This window comes from Dipodomys merriami, unplaced genomic scaffold (genome assembly GCF_024711535.1).
Source record: "Dipodomys merriami isolate MVZ:Mamm:240054 unplaced genomic scaffold, mDipMer1.0.p SCAF_177, whole genome shotgun sequence".
NCBI classification, from domain to species: domain Eukaryota; kingdom Metazoa; phylum Chordata; class Mammalia; order Rodentia; family Heteromyidae; genus Dipodomys; species Dipodomys merriami.
In genome coordinates this window covers 1,114,780-1,135,024 of record NW_027203126.1, presented here as the reverse complement: position 1 = coordinate 1,135,024, position 20,245 = coordinate 1,114,780, and the positions used below count along the sequence as shown (strand labels likewise).

Sequence of the window (20,245 nt, the reverse complement as noted above, 5' to 3'; positions counted from 1 at the left end):
ATGAAAGAAAGAAAGAAAGAAAGAAAGAAAGAAAGAAAGAAAGAAAGAAAGAAAGAAAGAAAGAAAGAAAGAGAAAGAAAAGAAAGAAAGAAAGAAAGGAAGGAAGGAAGGAAGGAAGAAAGAAAGAAAGAAAGAAAGAAAGAAAGAAAGAAAGAAAGGAAGGAAGGAAGGAAGAAAGAAAGAAAGAAAGAAAGAAAGAAAGAAAGAGAAAGAAAGAAAGGGGGAGGGAGGGGAAAGAAAATAAAAAATACAAATGACACTTTAAGAAGCCAAGATAGCCTGGATTTCCTGTGATCCTACTGACCTGCTCTGGTTAATCATGATGGTTAGGATACTGAAGTATTTCCATGCCCACTGGCAAGTAAGTCCCCATATTGAAGGACTGATCCCCATCTTATTTCCCCAGGTCAAGCAAAACACCAAGTGCGTGCTCACACGCTTGACCACAGGTGGGTCATTGTCACCTAGGCCTAGCCAAAAGTTCCCTCACCCCAAGTGGAGCATTCCACTCTGGGCCCAACCAAAATTACCCACCCCTAGCCCCCCAAAACACTATAGCCTGTTTTTGTTTTTTGTTTTTAAAATTTTCTGTTTCCTCATTAAGACCAAGCCCGCACGACCTCCAGTCCTGTGGGAAGGTTGCTTGCCCCTCGCTGCTGTAATACAGCCCTCACCTGTTGTGACTGAATCCCGTCTCTTCTTTCTTCTCCATTTTCTAACACATCCATCTCTCATTCCTCTGCTAATACTGAAGTCGGTGGAGCGGGTTGTATTTGAGGCGATTCTGGGCAGCTCTAGCTCTCATGCAGCAACATGTACTTCCTTTGCCAAACCCACTTGGTTTCCAACCATGCAATACCAGTAGGTCTGCTTGGTGTAGGGCCAGGCACAATTCCAAGTGCCACAGATGTAACCACCCTGCTCACAGACTGCATTGTGGGCTGGTGATGATTTGGGATGGAACCCTCCTGCCCAGGGCAAAAACTACTGGTCCCTTTAGAATCTGTTTTTGTGTGTGTGTGTGTGTGTGTGTGTGTGTGTGTGTGTGTGTGTGTGTGTGTGTGTGTGTGTGTGTGTGTGTGTGTGTGTGTGTGTGTGTGTGTGTGTGTGTGTGTGTGTGTGTGTGTATTTTGGCAGTACTGGGATTTGAACTTAGGACCTGGGCACTGACCCTTAGCTTTTTTGCTCAAGGCTGGTACTTTATGACTTGAGCCACAGTGCCACTTCCATGTTTTTGGGGGTTAATTAGAAATGAGTTCACAGATTTTTCTGACCAGGCTGACTTCTAACTGAGATCCTCAGATCTCAGTTTCCTGAGTAGCTGGGATTATAGGCATGAGCCACCTACACCCCAGCTCAGGATCCAGGTTATGGAGACATTCCAATAGGAATGACCTGTCCAGGGCAATAAACAATGTGTACAGAACCATCTTTGAATTCCATTCTCTCTCCACTGAGTCTAAACGAAAATGTGCCAGGTGCTCACGCCTGTAATCCTAACTACTCAGGAGAATAAGATCTGAGGATTGTGGTTTGAAACCAGCCTGGAAAGTCCAGTAAACCACCAGAAAACCAGAGGTGGTACTGTGGCTCAAAGTGGTAGAGTGCTAGCCTTGAGCCAAAAAAAAGCTCAAGGACAGTGCTCAACCCGAGTTCAAGCTCTACAACCGACCAAAAAAAAAAGATATTTTGCTACTTTTCATTTGAAATGTTTTCATAGTAGTGAGGGCCTACTATGCTGTTAACAGTAGTTGCTAGTCCCCGTGGCAGGTGTTAGGTATCCATATCCAGTAGTGAATAAAACAGACCTTGTCTCTGCTTTCATGGAATGTACAGACTGGAGGGGGAGACAGATAATAAAGGAGGCCATCGTGGCTGGAGTGTCGCCAGGTCATCTGAACTTGGGTTGCATTTCATCTCATGGAAACTGTGGGGATGCACTGGGTGACTTCCGGTGTATTCTCTACTTCTCATATGTGTCTTGTTGCTAGCAGTACTGGGGCATGTGGCATCGGGTTTAATGAGTAAGGAGCCGAGCAGAGTGGCACACATCTATAATCCAGCCGCCCCACAGGAGACTGAGGCAGGAAGATGGTGAGTTGAAGGCCAGCCTGGTCTACAAAGCAAGTTGCAGGCCAGTCTGGCAACAACACTAAAGCAACCCTGTACAACTAAAAAAAAAAAACTAATTAAAAAAAAATCCCACAAATATGCTGAGCAAAAATAAAACAAATATTCTGACCAATCCGTGGTACGTAAAGAACAGCCTTTTTCTCATCTATGACCTTCTTCTCTTTACCCTTGTAACCAAGTGAATTCTGGGGTTGGGAAGGTGGCTCAGTGGTAAAGCGCTTGCCTTGCATGCATGAGGCCCTGGGTTTGATTCCTCAGCACCACATAAGAAAAAAGCCGGAAGTGGCACTGTGGCTCAAGTGGTAGAGCACTAGCCTTGAGCTGAAGAACTGAGGGACAGCACCCAGGCCCAGAGTTCAGGCCCCACGACCGGAACCCCCCCCAACCCCCCACAAAAAACAAGTGAATTCTGTTGCCATTATTTTGATAATTGAAATTCACATCCCAAGGATGATCTAGTTGGTTCTACTTGTCAGTACTATTGTTCTATCTGCTCATTTGATTTTTTTGTTTATTGAGTTTATATACAGTCTGACCTGTGAATATATTCTAACCCACATCCCTTTTCATTTTGCTTGAAAAATCTTGAAATCCTCTTAAGTGATGAACATTTGCATGCAGAGGCAGATTTTTGGAAAGAATCCTCTATTTAGTACACTGCCTCACCCCCCCCCACCTGCCCCATTCTCTTCCTGCATCCTCCAATCACCACAGAGGACTTAAAGCCATAAGAACATCCTGTAATCCCAGCTTTCCGAAGCCTAGCAGAGAGATTTTTGTCATCTGAAAACAAGGGGAGATTAAATGCAGAATTTGAGTCTGACAACAGCAGAACAGAACAAGCTGGACAAGAGACATCACAGAGAATAAATGGTCTGGACAAAGTCTCAGCTTTTTCACTCAAGTTTGACACTCTACCACTTGAGCCACAACTCTATTTCTGCCTTTTATGGTAGCTAATTGGAGATGAGTGTCATTGGACTTCCCTACCCAGGCTGGCTTTGAATCTTCATTGTCAGATCTCAGCCTCCTGAGTAGCTAGGAGTATTGATTTGAGCTACCAGTACCAAGCTGAAGTTATTTATAAAGGAGTTTGCTATATACTATTATCAAACATATTAAAAAGAGATCCATGGACAGGCTAGGAGTTTGGCCCTTTACCCTGCTTTTCTCCTATTTATATACATATACATATATATATATATATAATATATATATATAAAATATATTTTTTCAGTCATGGGGCTTGAACTCAGCCTGGGTGCTGCCCCTCAACTCTTCAGCTCAAGGAGAGCATTCTACCACTTGAGCCATAACGCCACTTCGTTTTCTGATGGTTCATTGGAGATAAGAGTCTCACAGACTTTCCTGCCTAGGCTGGCTTTGAACCACAATCCTCAGATCTCTGCCTCCTGAGTAGATAGGATTACAGGCGTAAACCACCGGTGCCTAGCTCCTATTTACATTCTTTTAGAAACAGGACACAAGTAGAATTCTGGCGGTTCATATATGATCCTAGCTGCTCAAGAGTCTGTGATCCAGAAGGTCAAGATTTGATGCTAGCCTGAGTAGAAGACTGTAAGACTCTATCTCCAATTAACTGGCAAAATGCTAGACTGGAGGCATGGCTTAAGTAGTAAGGTACTATTGAGAGCATGAGGCTTGGAGTTCAAGCCCTGGTACAAAAAAAGGCATGATCTTTACTGATTTACTACTTTATCCCCAATATTTAGCACATGATGAATACACAGTAAATTGTTTTTAGCTGGGTGCTAGTGGCTCATGCTCAGGAAACAGATCTGAGAATCCCAATTTGAAGCCAGCCCAGGCAGGAAAGTCCATGAGACTCTATCTTCAAACAACATTATAAAAGTCAAAAGCAGAGATGTGGCTCAAGTGGTAGAATGCCATCCTGGAGTGAAAAAGTTAAGAGACAGTGTCCAGGTCCTGAGTTCAGTCTGTAGTACCAGTACCAAAAAAAAGTCAATAAGGCTGGGTAGGTGGCTTTAGTGGTAGAGTGCTTGCCTAGCATGTATGAAGTCCTGGTTCAATTCCTCAGTACCACATAAACAGAAAAAGCCAGAAGTGGCACTGTGGCTCCAGTGGTAGAGTGCTAGCCTTGAGCAAAAGAAGCTCAGGGACAGTGCCTAGGCCCTGAGTTCAAGCCCCAGGACTAGCCAAACAAACAAAAAAACAACTTTGGTGGAAGGAATGAAACTAAATGGACTTGTCTTCATTGTGTTTATAGTCCACACATTTCCCCCATCCTGCCACCAAATCTATGAACATTATTTTCAAAAATATACTTCTGTAGACATCCTATGTATTACTCATCAAATTGTCAAGGATTCACCATTGCCTGTACCATAAAGTACAGACTGCTGAATATCTTTCATGGTCTGTTCTAAACTATCTTTCCAGTCTTGTCTCCTAACCCTTATTTTTTCTCTCACCTGCTTCAACCGCTAGATGATTCCCACACATGGACAAATCCACTCTCAGGCCTCCACTCTGGCTATTCCCTCTGCCCAGAATGGCCTTCCTCTGTCCCTTTGAATTCATTTATTCTTCACAAAGCAGCTGCAGTGTCACTACCTCTGCTCCTTTCTCTGGCTCTTTCAAAGGTTCTGTGGTCTTGCCTCCCCCATAAGCAAGCCCATATAGCCTCTTACAGTCTAGTTCCCTAATGCATGCTACCTGTTATAAGACAGTCAGCCTTTTCTTTTTTTTGCCAGTCCTAGGGCTTGAATTCAGGGCCTGGGCACTGTCCCTGAACAACTACTTCTGCTCAAGGCTAGCACTCTGCCACTTGAACCACAGCGCCACTTCCAGCTTTTTCTGTTTAAGTGGTAATGGGGAATTGAACCCAGGGCTTCATGCAAGTTAGGCAAGCACTCTACCACCAAGCCACATTCCCAGCCTAACCATTTTTTAAACAACTTCCAAAACTGACTTCTTACTACCTCTGCCAGTCTACCACTCCAGTTGCTCAGCCATTGTCATTTCTGCCAGACCTGGGGACAGCACCTGATAGGTTGCTTGGCTCTATACTTGCCAGCCTATTGGCTTGCTTGCAACACAGCCCGTGGGCTTTACGGTTGTAGACAATCACACCGCTCTCCTCTCTCCTCTACTGCAAAATCACTGGTGGCTTCATTTGGTGCTTAGAAGAAACCCAAAGTCCTTGAGTGCCCAGCCCCTCCCTTCAGCTTTCTTCCTCCACCACCTCCCCTCTTACTCACTCCAGCCCTCCTGTCTCTTGGCTTCTCCTTGAACAAACCAAGCTGTTTCCTCCTCAGGACTTTTGAATATCTTCCCTCTGCCAGGAGAGCTCGTTCCCTAGATATATCTGTCACTTGCTCCGTTATTTTGGTTTCTGTTCACAGGGCCCTTCTGCAGAGGCCTTCCCTAGTCACTTTAACAAGCACCTTCTGGGCTGGGGGTGGAGCTCAGTGGTAGAGCACTTGCCCTGCACACACCAGGCTTTGTACCACTAATAATTAAACTTCCAATAAGTCCTGGGCTCGTACCTGCTTTATTTCTCTTCATAACACCAGCTTTCCTCTCCTTTCCATGCATGTATTTTGTGTTTATGAATTGCTGAGGATAGACAGTTCTTTGGTTCTTTGCTGACCTGCTGGTACCGGGGATCGTACAGGCTCAGTGTTAGGGCACTTACCTAGCATATGTGAGGCTCTGAGTTCCATTCCCAGACTGCAAAAGAAATCACTAGATGAGCCTGGTGCCAGTGGCTCATGCTTATATAATCCTAGCTACTCAGAAGGCTGAGTTCTGAGGATTGAGGTTAGAAGCCAGTTAGTTCATCAGCAAAATACCATATTTGAAGGTTAGACTGAAATGGTAGAATGCAAGCCTTGAGCAGAAAAAAAAAAAGCAAGAGCTCAAAGTCCTGAGTTCAAGCCTTAGTTCCGCCCCCCCCCCAAAAAAAAACAACAAATCCTTACTATATAGATGGGTAGGTACATAAGTAGATCTATATCTATCTATCTGTGTCTGTCTGTCTGCCTGCCTGCCTGCCTGCCTTCCTTCCTATCTGTCTGTCCTTCCCTCTGGTCTTCTATCTATCTTGTGCCGAGAAATACTAGGCACTCAAGTATTTTGTTGACTCTGGATGAATCTTTATGTCTAAGGCGCAGAGCACAATGCCTGGTTGCACAAGTAGTTTTTTTTTTTCAAGTAACCAAATTAATATAATCTTACAATTGAAATGGAATTCTAGTGCATACACAGTATTCTATGGGCTATGTGTACAGGTGTTACATCTAATTACTCCATGCACATAGTTTTGATTTCTTTTTTTTTTTTTTTTTTTTTGTCGGTTGTGGGACTTGAACTCTGGGCCTGGGCGCTGTCCCTCAGCTCTTCAGGTCAAGGCGAGCGCTCTACCACTTGAGCTACAGCACCCCTTCCGGTTTTCTGGTGGTTTATTGGAGATAGGAGTCTCACAGTCTCTCCTGCCCGGGCTGGCTTTGAACCATGATCCTCAGATCTCAGCCTCCTGAGTAGCTAGGATTACAGGCGTGAGCCACCAGCGCCCGGCTAGTTTTGATTTCTTGTATTTACTCTGATAATCATGAATGAGCTAACTTTTCCAGAAAGAAGCTGTTGACAGAAGGCTTTCCCAGAGATATTTAGGAGGAGTTCAGACAGATACACAAGAGTGGCACAGAAGGGATTTAGAATACCCATCAGCCCACAGCTGCTCATCAGCTCTGAGAGATCCTGCTAAGGTACTTTATCTCCTGTGATTTATATTGGATATACATTTATTTTTAGTCTCACCAAATAAACAACTGTTCTGAGGGCTGAACATTTAAGACAGTGACTGACCCCAAACCAGGGAGGGTGAACACTTTACACCCCACATATCCCAGGTTATATTTGTAACAATGAGAGTTTAGGATTGCTCTCCCACTGTCTCTCTACCCCCCCCCCCGACTCCCAAAACCTACCTCAGTATTTATGATTAAGAACCTGAGAGTGGCTCATATCTTCGATGCTAGTTTCTCAGGAGGCTGAGAGCTGAGAATCTTAGTTTGGAGCTAGCTCCAGGCAGACAAATTGGAAAGACTCTTACTTCCAATTAATCAGCAGAAAGCTAGAACTGGAGATGTCACTTGTGGTAGAGTGCCAGCTGTGAGTGAAAGGAAAAAAGCCCTGAGTTCAATCCCCAGTACAGGAAAGGAAGGAGGGAGGGAGGAAGAAAGAGAGGAAGTGAAGAAGAAAGGGAAGGAGGGAGGGAATGAAGAAATGGTGTGTGGCTTTGATAGTCCCTTACAGAAGGCGAACTGGGGGACAATTTGCCATACTTTGCTTATTCAGTTTTGGCTCTGTATAGCTGCTCTCTTTGCCCATCCTGTCCTTTTCTTCCTCAGTGTGTGTGTGTGTGTGTGTGTGTGTGTGTGTGTGTGTGTGTGTGTGTGTGTGTGTGTGTGTGTCTGCGTGTGTGTGTCTGTGTGTGTCTGCGTGTCTGTGTCTGCGTGTCTGTGTCTGTCTGCGTGTCTGTGTCTGTCTGCCTGCCTGTCTGTCTGCCTGCCTACCTGCCTGCCTATCTGCCTGTCTGTCTGTCCTTCCATTCTTCTTGTGCCTGGGAAATTTTCCCCTAGTGCATATTTGTGCCAATACAGGGGATTGAACTCAGGGCCTGGGCACTGCCCCTTAGCTTTTTCACTCAAGGCTGGTGTTTTCCCACTTACTTGAGCCATAACTGCACTTCCTACCCGTTGCTGGGTAATTGGAGCTAAGAGTCTCCCAGACTTTCCTGCCCAAGCTGCCTTCAGTGATCCTCAAATCTTAGCCTCCTGAATAACTAGGATTATAGGTCTGAGCCACCAGCACCAGGCTTTTTATTCTTACATCTTCTTAAGTAAAAGAGGCAGACAGTGCAGAGAAGGGGATGGGTCTATATGTCCTTCCAAGAAGTTTGAGCATCCAGCAGGCTGTGGATGACGCCAAGGCCAGACACTAGAACAGGGAGAGTTGCGGAGGTTCCTCGCACCTCCGAATCTTTAACATTCTATTCTAAAGAAGGGTAGAAGTTGGGTTTCAGAAGGGGGGTGCTGAGAGAAGGGAACTAGCTAGACCTTTCATATGCATGGTGTCACATGATGTCACCGAGAAGTTAGAATTATCATTGGCATTTTACAGAGAGGGAAAGCAAAGCTCCGAAGAAGGTGATGACACTTGCCCAAGATCCCCAGATGGTAAGCTGCAGAGCTGGGATTTGAGATTTAAACCAGCCCCGTGTGACTCCCTGGCTGTCTACCAAGATCATGAATCCACCAGCAGCCAGAAGGGCAGGAAAGTGGGGGGGGGGGCGGGGGTGGACAGGAGAGCAGGACAGTTGGAGGGACAGCCAGTGGGACCCACCTGAGACTTGACCATGGGGCACCTCCTAGATAGATAACGCAGCCAGTTACCACCGGGCCTGGCTTCAGCTGGGAGAGCTGAGTTACTAGGGGCTGAGTCCCGCTGCGCTGTGCAGGCTGCACGAAGCTTGCCATAGAGTGGAGACTTTTCCTTCAGCCTGGCCTTCCTTGGCCATTGCGGCTCCTGCGTTTGCGCGTGTAGTCTACACCGCCTTCATCCCTCTGGGGTCCCAAGTGCTCTGTACCTCTTTTGTCCCATTGCCAAAATTGGACATCCCCTTCCCCTGGGGCAGCGCACCCTCGCCTACATTTGTGGGAGATCAGGGGGTTTGGGGATGCTGCGGGGAGAGGGTGACGAGGGGCTGTGCGCGAGTTCCTAGCCCCTTCCTCCAGGCGCCGCAGCGCCCCCTTCGCCACCAGGGGCCGCCGGGAAGCCGGGCTCCCGGGGCGCGGGGCGGGGCGAGGGCGGGGCGAGGGCGGGGAGTGGCGGTACCTGGGCCGGGAGGGGGGGGTAGGCTCTCGGGGAGCCGCAGGCGTGCGGACCGCCTCTTCCCCCCCCCCCCCCCCTCCTCAGATCGGTACCTAGCGCCGGGCCGGCCGCCGGGAGCTCGTGGCTCCGGGCGGGCGCGGAGACCGCACTGTCACATGGGCGGCGGCGACGGGGCCGCATTGAAGCGGCCGGGGGACGGCGCCCGCCTCCAGCGCGTCCTCGGGCTCGGCTCCCGCCGGGCGCCCCGCTCCCTGCCCGCTGCCGCCGCCGGGGGCCCCGCGCCGCCCCCGCCGGGCCATGCGAGCGCCGGCCGCGCCGCGATGAGCTCGCACATCGCCAAGAGCGAGTCCAAGACGTCTCTGCTGCGGGCGGCGGCGGCCGCGGCGGGCGGGGGCGGCCGGGCTCCCCGCCACGGCCCGACCCGGGAGCCCGGGCTGCCCGGCCGCCGGCTGCCTGGCGCCTGCCCGAGCACCCCGCCGCCGTCCGGGGACCCCAGTTCCCGGAGGCCCCTGTGCCGGCCGGCGCCGCGCGAGGAGAGCGCGCGGGGGCCCCGGCGGGGGTCGGCCGCCCCGGCGCGCTGCAGGCCCCGGGAGGCGCCCCGACCCGCGCCGCCCTCGCCAGCGCCGCCGCCGCCGGTCCGCGGGCGGGACGGGGAGGCTCGGGGGCCGTCCCCGGACCTCGGCCTCCGGGGCCGCGGGAACTCCGCTGCCTCCGCGGGGACCGAGGCGGACCCGGTCCTCCACCGGCTGCGCCCCATGCTCAGCTCCGCCTTCGGCCAGGTAAGGGCCGCACCCCTGGCCCCGCGCTCCGGGGAGGAAGAGGCGCTCGTCCGGGGCCCGCGGCCGGAGCTCCCGCTCCACTGTCCCTGGGGGTCCCCGGTCCGGTCTGGTGGTCGTGCCCCCGCTCAGCTCGCTCCGTGCAGACCCGTCCCGTCCCGTCCTGTCCCATCCCGTCCCATCCCGTCCCATCCCGTCCTCCCTGGCCGGGGCCCTGATTCAGCACCCCGTGCGCTGTCCACGCTCCCGGCTTCTGCCGGGCCGGGCACGACGCCCCAGCCTCCGTCCACCTCCACACACAGACCCGGACTTTCAGGAGTCACGGCGTGGGGGGACCGGGATGTAAGAGCAAGTGGCGCCGAATTCCACTTCTCCGGTGGCATCTGGGTAGCGCCACCAGGGAGCGACCCAAGAGAGCTAGGGGTCTGGAGGTCAGGAGAGGGAGACTTGGGGTCCCCCAGACTTAATTGGAAATGGGGGACTTGATGTCCTCAGAGACCTGGAAAAAGTTAGGAGATTCTGAAATAGGAGGAAAAGACATCTCGGTAGGCCTGGAGGGCTGACCTGAAGCGCTACTCAAATGGGAACTTTGGAGTGTTTTGGAGGAGGATGGTGGTCAGACGTTGTGAGGTACTAGGGAGTAGAGTTAACACCCGGAGAACCCCAGTCTGAGTTGCTTGCGCATTCTCGGGTCAGAAAAGCCTTTAAGAGGTCACCAGTGGCTCTCTGTGTTTCCCTCAGGCCTTTCTCTCAAGGGCACCAGGAAGCTATTTCAAAGCAGCTGGGTGGACACAACCCTGCTGGACAGTTTGGAACTCAAGCTGCCCAGGAGACAGACAGACAAACTCCTGAGCAAAGCCAAGGTTTCCTCCAGTTCTGAGCCTCTGATCGAGTCTGTGGCTGGGCACTGAGGCAGTTCTGCCGCAGCAGAGCAGGGGGAGTAATGCGAAGGTCTGATGGGAGTGTTTGTGTGGTTTGTGGGGGCTGCAGGGCAGGGGATGGGGGTTCGAGTATTTCTGTGCTAGGATCTAATGTCAACCCCCTGGCTTGCTATGCTGTATCAGCATTCCAAGGTGGCCGTGTGTCTGTGCGTGTGTGTATGTGTGTGTTGCTTCAGATCTGCACATTTCTTCTCAATACACTACCTTGCTGGTGGAGGTCAGACATAAAGGCAGCCGCTCGCGGATCGGGGTTGCACGGGGCTGCTGGGGTGGTATAATAGGACAGTGGCTTGTGGCTTTGTTCCTGCAGGGAGCCCTCGTTAGCGGAAAGAGCTGGAAACAGCTTTCTCTCTCTTTCTCAGCAGTAGAGATTCTGAACAGAGCCGAGAGGGTTAGCGTGGCGGCATGCCGAGGGAGTTCACTGCAGTGTCTTGTGTGTTGGTGAGGAGGTGTAGAGTATGAGGGCAGAAATGAGCCGGCTGCGTTGTTGAATGAACCACAGCAATTCACTTATCAAATATTCCTTGACCACTTACTTTGTTCAGGCAGCTGCTGCCCCAGAGACAAGGGTTAATAAGATAACCAGCAACCTGGCTATTTGGGAATTTAACCATCTAACAGTTTGAAAGGCCATAGAACTACACCACTTAGTGGACTGGGGACCTAACTCTGCTCCTAAGGATAAAAAAAAAGAAATTGTCACTTCCCAGTCTTGTGGAATTTGCCTGTCTGGGCCCTTTCTGAGCTCATAGTATTGTAGTTCACATGCCTTTGTCCCTTCTAACATGGCAGTCATTAGATGAACAATATTCTCTGGCCCCATGTTCTGAAATGTCACAAGGTCACCTGAGTCAGGAGGAGCTGGAAGGTCCCATCAAATATTTACCAGCTCCCTCTGGAAGCTTTTTTGCCTCTTGGTGCTGCTGGTTTTTGCTTTAAAGCTCAGTACCTTCAGTTTGAGCTCCCTGCTGACACCACTTAGGGCATCCAGCTTGAACAACAAACCACCACCACCACAACAAACCCTCAGCCAGGCAGGGACTTTAGTGTCCCAGCTCCCAGTCTCCTGAGATAGGGAGAAATGAGTCTTCACCTCCCTTCTCTAGTCTGTTTTGAGAATTTTATCCTTAAGGACAGAATAGGGAACCAAGAGAATGGAAATGGGATTCTGAATACAGAAAATTTCAGATAGGATATGCTTAGGGCAAATTAAATTTAGAGAAGTATATTTTCCATGTCTTAAGTTTCAGCATTGTTTTTGGTTTGGTTTGATTTTTGTGCCAGTGCTGGGGCTTGAATTCAGGACCTGGGTGCTATCTTTTAGCTTTTTTATTCAAAGCTTGGGCATTCTATATCTTGAGAGCTGCACTTAAGGCTTTTTGATGGTTAACTGGAGATACGATTGTCATGGACTTTCCTGCCTGGGCTGGCTTCAAACCTTGATCCTTCTGTCTTAGCCTCCCAAGTCCTGGGATCATAGACATAATGCCTGGCTATTTTCTTTTGTTTTTATTTTTGTTTTTGCCAGTCCTGGGGCTTGAACTCACTGTCCATGAGCTTCTTTTTGCTCAAGGCTAGCACACTACCACTTAAGCCACAGTGCCACTTCCGGCTTTTTCTGTGTTATGTGGTAATGAGGAATCCAACCCAGGGCTTCATGCATGCTAGACAAGCAATCTGTCACTAAGCCATATTCCCAGGCCTTGCTACTTTTTGTTTTGTTTGGTTTTATTTTGATCATAGGTAAATTGCTTAATCTCACTAAGCTCTTTGTTTTCTTGAAAGATAGGAATAATCTTAGTTTCCCTTAGGGAGAATTTAGGAGGTTAAATGAGATATGGTGATGTGACTACAGCTTGGTCCCAGTGAATGAAGCAGAACACATTAGTGTTAATTATTATCATTGTTGTTGCTATTGACCTAAACCACCTAGGGTGTCTTCTTTCTGCTTGTTAGAGCTCCAGGGAAAGCCAGGTACAGAGTGGTCCTGGAGGTACCAAGATAAGACTTTCACAGTCGAGGAAACAGGAATTGAGATTCTTCCATTGACGTCATGGAACATTTCTGCTGCCCCAGGAGACAGAGTAGATGAGGGGCTGAGGCATTGGATGGTGGTTTGGAAGATGGTTCTAATCCCAGCTTGAGATAGAAAATGGCATGATCATTTTCATGTTCTCTCTCTAGTCTCTTTCTTCATCGAGAAATAAGATCGACAAGTGCCTTGCAGAGTATCACCAAGTTACACAAGATAAAAAAAAATATGCCAGGGACTGGGAAGGTGGCTCAGTGGTAGAGTGCTTGCCTTGCATGCATGAGGCCCTGGGTTCGATTCCTCAGCACCACATAAGCAAAAAGAAAAAAGCCGGAAGTGGCGCTGTGACTCAAGTGGTAGAGCGCTAGCCTTGAGATGAAGAGCTGAGGGACAGTGCCCAGGCCCAGAGTTCAGGCCCCATGACTGGAACCAAAAAAAAAAAAAAAAAAAAAAAAAGCCAACAACCTGGATACTAGCTAAAGAGCAGCCTTTATATGTTATTTCTTTGTGTGTGGTACTGGAGCTTGAACTTGGGGCTTCATGCTTGCTGGGCTGTATGCATTACTGCTGAGCCACATCTAGCCCTATGTTTTTGTTTTTGTTTTTAAGATGGAGTCTCACTACCAGTCAAACAAACACCTGAGCAGCAATCTGCCTGTTTCTAGGCTTCGCATTTTCACTGGGATTACAGGTGTACACCTCCGTGCCCAGCTTCCTCCCTGCAATCTCTTAGACTTTTCTGCCCTGTGCTGAGCGGACATCACAATCTCAGCCTCCCATATAACATGGGATGATAGACGTGTGCCATCCTCAGCCTCCCGAGTAAGCTAGACTGGAGTTGGCTAAGGCCAACCTTTATGGTTTTCTGAATAAGGGTCTGTGTAAGGTATTTCAAAATATATAATCATACTGCCTTATGTAATCACACTGCCTCTGAGCTGGCTGAGGAGGAAGGCTTTGAAGAAGCTGATTATCAGCTGACTGTCCCTAGTTCTCTTTCTGTCCCCAGCTAAGGACTTGCCAACCAGCTGCCTGAACAGATAATGTCCTGTCAGAAATTAACTCAGAGCAAGCGTGTCCGTGGGCTCTGGGTCTTGGAAGATTTGTGCTCTTACTCTAGGCTTCCAAAAAACCCTTGTAGAGGAGGCAAATCAAATAAAAACGAGTGGCTCTGGCCCATCCTTTGCCCTTTCCAGCTAAAGAGCCATCTCTTCTGACTTGGCTAGGCCCTTCCAGTTTCCACGCTGTTCTGCATGTAAAAGAGGCACTGGCTGCTTATGCTAGTAAACTGAGCTACTCAGGAGGCTGAGAGTTGAGGATTGTGGTTCAAAGGCAACTCGGGCAGACAAATCTGAGAAATTCTTATCTCCAGTTAGCTACCAAAGAAACTGGAAGTAGAGGTGTGGCTCAGATGGTAGAGTGCCAGCCTTGAGCCATAAAAACTCACGGACAGTGCCCAGGTCTGGAATTCAAGCCCCAGGACTGGCATACGCGCACACTCGGGTGCACGCACACGTGCACACGTGCACACACACACACACACACACACACACAAGAGAGAGAGAGAGAGAGAGAGAGACAGACAGACAGACAGACAGACAGACAGAGAGACAGACAGACAGACAGACAGACAGACAGACAGACAAACAGACAAGGGGAGGGCAGATCATAGTATTTACAAGTGAATAAAAAATAGTTTTGCTACTCTGGAATAGTTTTTTTTTTTTGTTTTTTTTTTTTTGTTTTAGTTTCCTTGGATTAGATGTGGAGCCAGGCCATGATGGCTGTGTCCTAATAGATTCAGCTTCAGGCCTGTGTTTTTGCTTTCCATTACAGGGACTGTCCTTTAGCATTTTTTCACTCAAGGTTCATGTTCCATCACTTGAGCCACAGCTCTGCTTCTAGCTTTTTGGTAGTTAATTGGAGATAAATGTCTCACAGACTTTCTGCTGGCTTTGAACCTTCTTAATCTTCAGATCTCAGCCTCCTGTGTAGCTAGGATTATACCTGCTCCAGGTCTGTGCTCTGGAGGTGAGAACTGTATGTGTTCCTTTAAAAACAAATTATTTGTGTTTACATGGTGCTGAAGAATCGAACCCAGGGCCTCATGCATGCTAGGCAAGCCCTCTACCATGAAGCCATACTCCCAGCCCTGTGTGTTTCTTATTCCTGCCCCAGCCAGGTCTTTACTCTGGGAACCTCAGAATAGGGAAGAAGAAGGTGAAATTGTGGGTAGCATCAGCCATAGGTGATAGGAATCAGTTGGTTTTGAATTCTCGGGAATGTCTGGATGTCTGCATTTGCCTGCAGCTATTTTGGGAAAGCAACAAGAGTGCTTGAGCCCTCCACCTAGAGCCCACTGAGTAATTGCACAAGTCTGCTCTCCACATCCTATCCCTCTCAGCCATCTGTGCAGGTTCCTGTTATCACCCCTGATTTTAGAGATAAGGACACCCAGAGGGAAGTGACCTGCCTGAAGGTCACACAGTAAGTAAATGGCTGGAATTGTGCTGCAAGTACCACACTGGCATGCTCCCTGTCTGTCTGGAGTATCTCTTGTGTTATATTACACGCCAACCTTCTTCCGAGTATCTTAACATTGGGTTGGCATCCCAATGCTAAGGATACAACTGACAGAACTGGTCAGAAGGAGGCTGGCCTCCTCCTCCGTGTGTGTGTGTGTGTGTGTGTGTGTGTGTGTGTGTGTGTGTGTGTGTGTGTGAGGCTGGCCTCCTCCTCCGTGTGTGTGTGTGTGTGTGTGTGTGTGTGTGTGGCCAGTCTTGATGCTTGAACTCAGGGCCTGGGCACTGTGTGTGTGTGTGTGTGTGTGTGTGTGTGTGTGTGTGTGTGTGTGTGTGTGTGTGTGTGTGTGTGTGTGTGTGTGTGTGTGGCTGGCCTCCTCCTCCGTGTGTGTGTGTGTGTGTGTGTGTGTGTGTGTGTGTGGCCAGTCTTGATGCTTGAACTCAGGGCCTGGGCACTGTCCCTGAGTTTCTTTTGCTCAAGACTGGCACTCTACCACTGGAACCACAGTACCACTTCCAGCTTTTTCTGCTTATGTGGTACTGAGGAATCAAACCCAGTGATTCATGCATGCAAGGCAAGCACTCTACCACTAAGCCACATTCCCAGCCCTTTTTTGTGTTTTTAATTTTTTTTAAGTTTATTTAAATTTTTTGCTAGGCCTGGAACTTGAACTGTGGGCCTGGGCACTGTCCTTGAGCTTTTTTTTTTTTGCTCAAGGAGAGCGCTGTACCACTTGAGCCACAGTGCTACTTCTGGCTTTTTTGGGGTAGTTTATTTGAAATAAAGGTCTGATGGAATTTCCTGCCAGGGATAGCTTTGAACCATAATCCACAGATCTCAGCCTCCTGACTAGCTAGGATCACAGGTGTGAACCACCACTCCCAGCTCTTTTATTTTTATTTTTTTGGTTGGTCATGGGGCTGGAACTCTGGGCCTGAGCACTGTCCCTGAGCTTCTCAGCTCACAGCTAGCGCTCTACCATCTGAGCCACAGACCACTTGCAGTTTACCGGTGTTCAACTGGAGATAAAAGTCTCACAGAATTTCCTGCCTGGGCTGACTCTGAACTGTGATCCTCAGATCTCAGCCTCTTGAATAGCTAGAATTACAGGAGTAAGCCACCGGTGCCCAGCTTTATTTTATTTTATTATTTTTTTTGTCAGTTGTGGTGCCTGGGCGCTGGCCCTCAACTCTTCAGCTTAAGGCTAGCGCTCTACCACTTGAGCCACAGTGCCACTTTCGGCTTTTTTCTGCTTCTGTGGTGCTGAGGAATCGAACCCAGGGCCTTATGCATGCAAAGCAAGCACTCTACCACTGAGCCACCTTCTCAGCCCCCGGCTTTATTTTTATTTTTATTTTTTAAAGACAGTCTTGTAATACAACTCTGGCTGCCTCAGCCTCTAAAGTGCTTAGCTTACAGGCACACTACCACACCCTGCTCTGCTGTCTTTCCTAATCAGGAATAATCAGTAAGTGGCTTATCCTTCTCATCTCTCTGATCCTGTTATTCCATTCCAGAAACCGGAGCCATTGCTCACTCCTTACAGAAACCCCCACCTTTCAGCCTTGTTTTCATTCATTCCTTCATTCTTCCTTCCTTTTTTTTTTTTTTTCTTATTCTGGCACTGGCACTGGAGCTTTTGAACTCAGGGTCTGGGCACTACCTACCCCTTGGCTTTCTTGCTCAAGACAAGTGTTTTGCCCCTCGAACCACAGCTCCACTTCTGGGGGGGTTTTTTGGTGGCTAACTGGAGATAAGAGTTTCTCAGATAAGTCTGCCAGAGTTGGCTGAGAACTAGCATCCTCAGATCTCAGCGTCTTGAGTAACCAGGATTACAGGTGTGAGCCACCCAAGCCCAGCCCATTTTATTTTCTACTGAAAGTCAATCCATCTCCCACTCCAGCTCACTGCCTAGTTCAAGTTAGTTTAAGGAAGCTCTGAAGCCTCAGATTGGAACCCGTGGGTCGCTTGGTGCTCTTAAGTTTTAAGCTTACTTTAGCAAACTACCAATCCCTTTCTTTAAGCTTTTGACTTTTTCATAGGCACTTGCTTTTGGTCTCTTTTGTCAAGCTTCCAAGGACAGAAGCTTATCCCAAGGTCGACAAGCAGGTGCTATGCCCCAGGTTGGACTGCAGGGGGCAGGAGTCACCAGGTCTGAGTGACTGGTTACTGAACCAATGGGTGCCACCACACCTGGTCCTTTAAAACCTATGCAAGGCAGAGGAAGGTGACAATTTTTAGCTGCTTGCTGAGCCTTTTGCATGTGTTATCTCATTAGCTCCTCTCTAGAGGGCTTAGGGAAGTGTCATTAGAATCTCCATTTTATAAATAAAGATTCTGAAGCCCAAGGTACCAAGCAGCAGGGCAAGATTGGAATCCATGTCAGTCCAGCTCTGCATTCCAACAGCTGGCTGCAGCTGTCAGTTCCCTGGGGAGTAGAGTAACCAACACCAAAGTCAGGAGTTCACCTCAACCTATTAAATGAGAACTTCCAGGAAAGCTGTCCAAAGAACCATGTTTCTTCCCATCCATTTAGTAGCATGTACTGGGTTTATACCTGCAGCCTGACTCAAGCTCCTTTCTGATCCCTGATGGACCTCATCTTTTCAAGAGTTTACAGTCCAGTGAGGTGACATGCCTGTAATTCTAGCTCTACTTGAGAGGCAGAGATCGGAGGATTGAGATTCAAGGCCATCCTGAGTGGGGAAAAAAAAGTTTTCAAGACTCCCATCTCAACCAGGGTGCTGAGTATGTGATGGTGATCTCCTATACATGGGAGAGGCAATGTCTGGGGTGAGTGGCGTGTGCCTGTCAATCCCAATGACATGGGGGAGCACAAGTAGGGGAATCAAAGTCAGGCTGGGCATAAAAGCAAGGCCTTATAAGTGACAATAACCAACACAAGCTGGATAACAGGGGGCCTATAATCCTAGCTACTCAGGAGGCTAAGGTCTGAGAATTGTGAGCTGAAACCATCCCTGAGCAAACAAATCTCTGAGACTCTTACTTCCAATTAACCAGTAAAAATCTAGAAGGGGAACTGTGGCTCAGGTGGGAGATTGCTGCAAACAATTAATAAATAAAACTTTGCAAATGGTTCCTAGATCTTATAGAAAACATTTTCCTTCCTTCCTTCCTTCCTTCCTGTTTTGCAGTGCTGAGGCTCAAACCCAGCCTGGTATATGCTAAGCAAGCATTCAATCAACTCCATCCTTAGCCCCCTTCTCTAAATTTTGTCTACAAGTCTTTTCTTATCCTGGATACTAAATCACATTACCTGTCACTTGCCTCATATTCTCAGAATTCTTAGGTTTTTCCCCCTCATAGCATTTATATGACATGTAATTAAATAATTATGGCCTTGCTCCTTACTATTTGCTAGAAATTTCACGAAAGCAAATGTCTTTTATTTTCTTTTTCTTTTTTTTGGGGGGGGGTCTGGTCGTGGGGCCTGTACTCTGGGCCTGGGTATTGTCCCTCAGCTCTTCAGCTCAAGGCTAGCGCTCTACCACTTGAGCCACAGCGCCACTTCCAGCTTTTTTCTTTTTGCTTATGTGGTGCTGAGGAATCGAACCCAGGGCCTCAGGCATGCAAGGCAAGTGCTCTACCACTGAGCCACATTCCCAGCCCCTCTTTTCTTTTTTTTGTACTGGACTTTGAACTCAGTGCCTCAGCCTTCCTAGGCAGGCACTCACTTGAGCCATTCCTCTGGCCCTTTTAACTTTAGCTCATCTCTGGATTTTGGCTTGGGGTTGCCAGTGATTCCTCTACCCACACTCGTGAATAGCTGGGATTACAGGAGAGCCTGTGACACCGTATCTGGCCAGCAGGGAGCATCTTAATCCTGATGTTTGTAGTATCTCCAGAGCCAAGCACAGTACCAGGCATGTAAACACTGGGCAAATGATACTTCTTCCATTGGAATAATTGCTGATCAAGTCCTTATTATGTGGCACTCATTTCCTCTCTACACTTAATTAGCCAGATAGGGGAAGCCCCATTTCCAGGGGAGGAAAATGAAGCTGGGGAACAGGAGGTGATTGAGTCCTAGCCAGAACTCAACCCCAGACCCCTTATACTTCCTATTCGTTGAAAGTCTATTTATTGAACCTGATTTGTGCCCAGGCCAGGAAGTGCTTCCTTCATGCCCTGTTCCCACAAGAAACATTTTTGAAGAAGGCATTTATGTTGGCTGCTTGCTCCTTCCTGCCCTTTATGAATACACACACACACACACCCCAAGCACTGGTCGCTCACGCCTATAAGCCTCGCTACTCAGGAGATTGAAGCCATCCCAGGCAGGAAAATCTGTGAGACTTTTTTTTTTTGTCGTGGAGCTTGAATTTAGGACCTGGGTGCTATCCCTGAGCTATCTTCTGCTCAAGGCTAGTGCACTACCACTTTGAGCCACAGCTCCAATTTTGGTTTTCTGGTGGTTAATTGGAGATAACAGTTTCATGGGCTGGGAGCCGGTGATTCATGCCTGTAATCCTAGCTACTCAGGAAGCTGAGATCTGAAGATCACAGTTCCCCGGCAGGAAAGTCCGTGAGACTCTAATCTCCAATAAACCACTAGAAAACCAGATGTGCCACTGTGGCTCAAGCGGTAGAGCACTTGCCTTGAGCTGAAGAGCACAGGGACAGTGCCCAGGCCCTCAGAGTTCAAGCCCCAGGACTGACAAAAAAAAAAAGTTTCACTGACTTTCCTGCCTTGGTCTGGCTTTGAACCATGATTCTCAGATCTCAGCCTCTTGAGTAGCTAGAATTACAAGCTTGAGCCACTACCTGACTTATCTGTGAGACTCCTATCTCCAATTAACCACCAGAAAAGCCTGAAAGGAAGCTGTAGCTCAAGTGTTAGAGTGCTAGCCTTGAGCAAAAAAGCTCAGTGATAATACCTGGGCCCCGAGTTCAAGCCTCAGGATTGACACACACACAGGGGAAAAAAATCAGTTCTCTGG

The 20,245-nt window shown here is 48.5% G+C and overlaps 1 protein-coding gene across 3 annotated transcripts in view; it reads left to right on the top strand.

The window, feature by feature from the left end:
* LOC138829847 (calcium-binding protein 1) overlaps positions 1 to 20,245 on the top strand; it is a 68,535-nt gene that overhangs the window by 29,540 nt on the left and 18,750 nt on the right. Inside the window, exon 1 of one of the 3 annotated variants that reach the window (XM_070026400.1) lies at positions 8,316 to 8,357. The exons of 1 other annotated variant lie outside the window; for it this stretch is intronic. In XM_070026400.1, the coding sequence (XP_069882501.1) occupies positions 8,331 to 8,357 (27 nt within the window). In that variant the 5' untranslated portion in view covers positions 8,316 to 8,330. Of the gene's footprint in view, positions 1 to 8,315; positions 8,358 to 9,152; positions 9,792 to 20,245 lie in introns of those variants that run through there. One more of the 3 variants, XM_070026398.1, reaches the window with a different exon arrangement.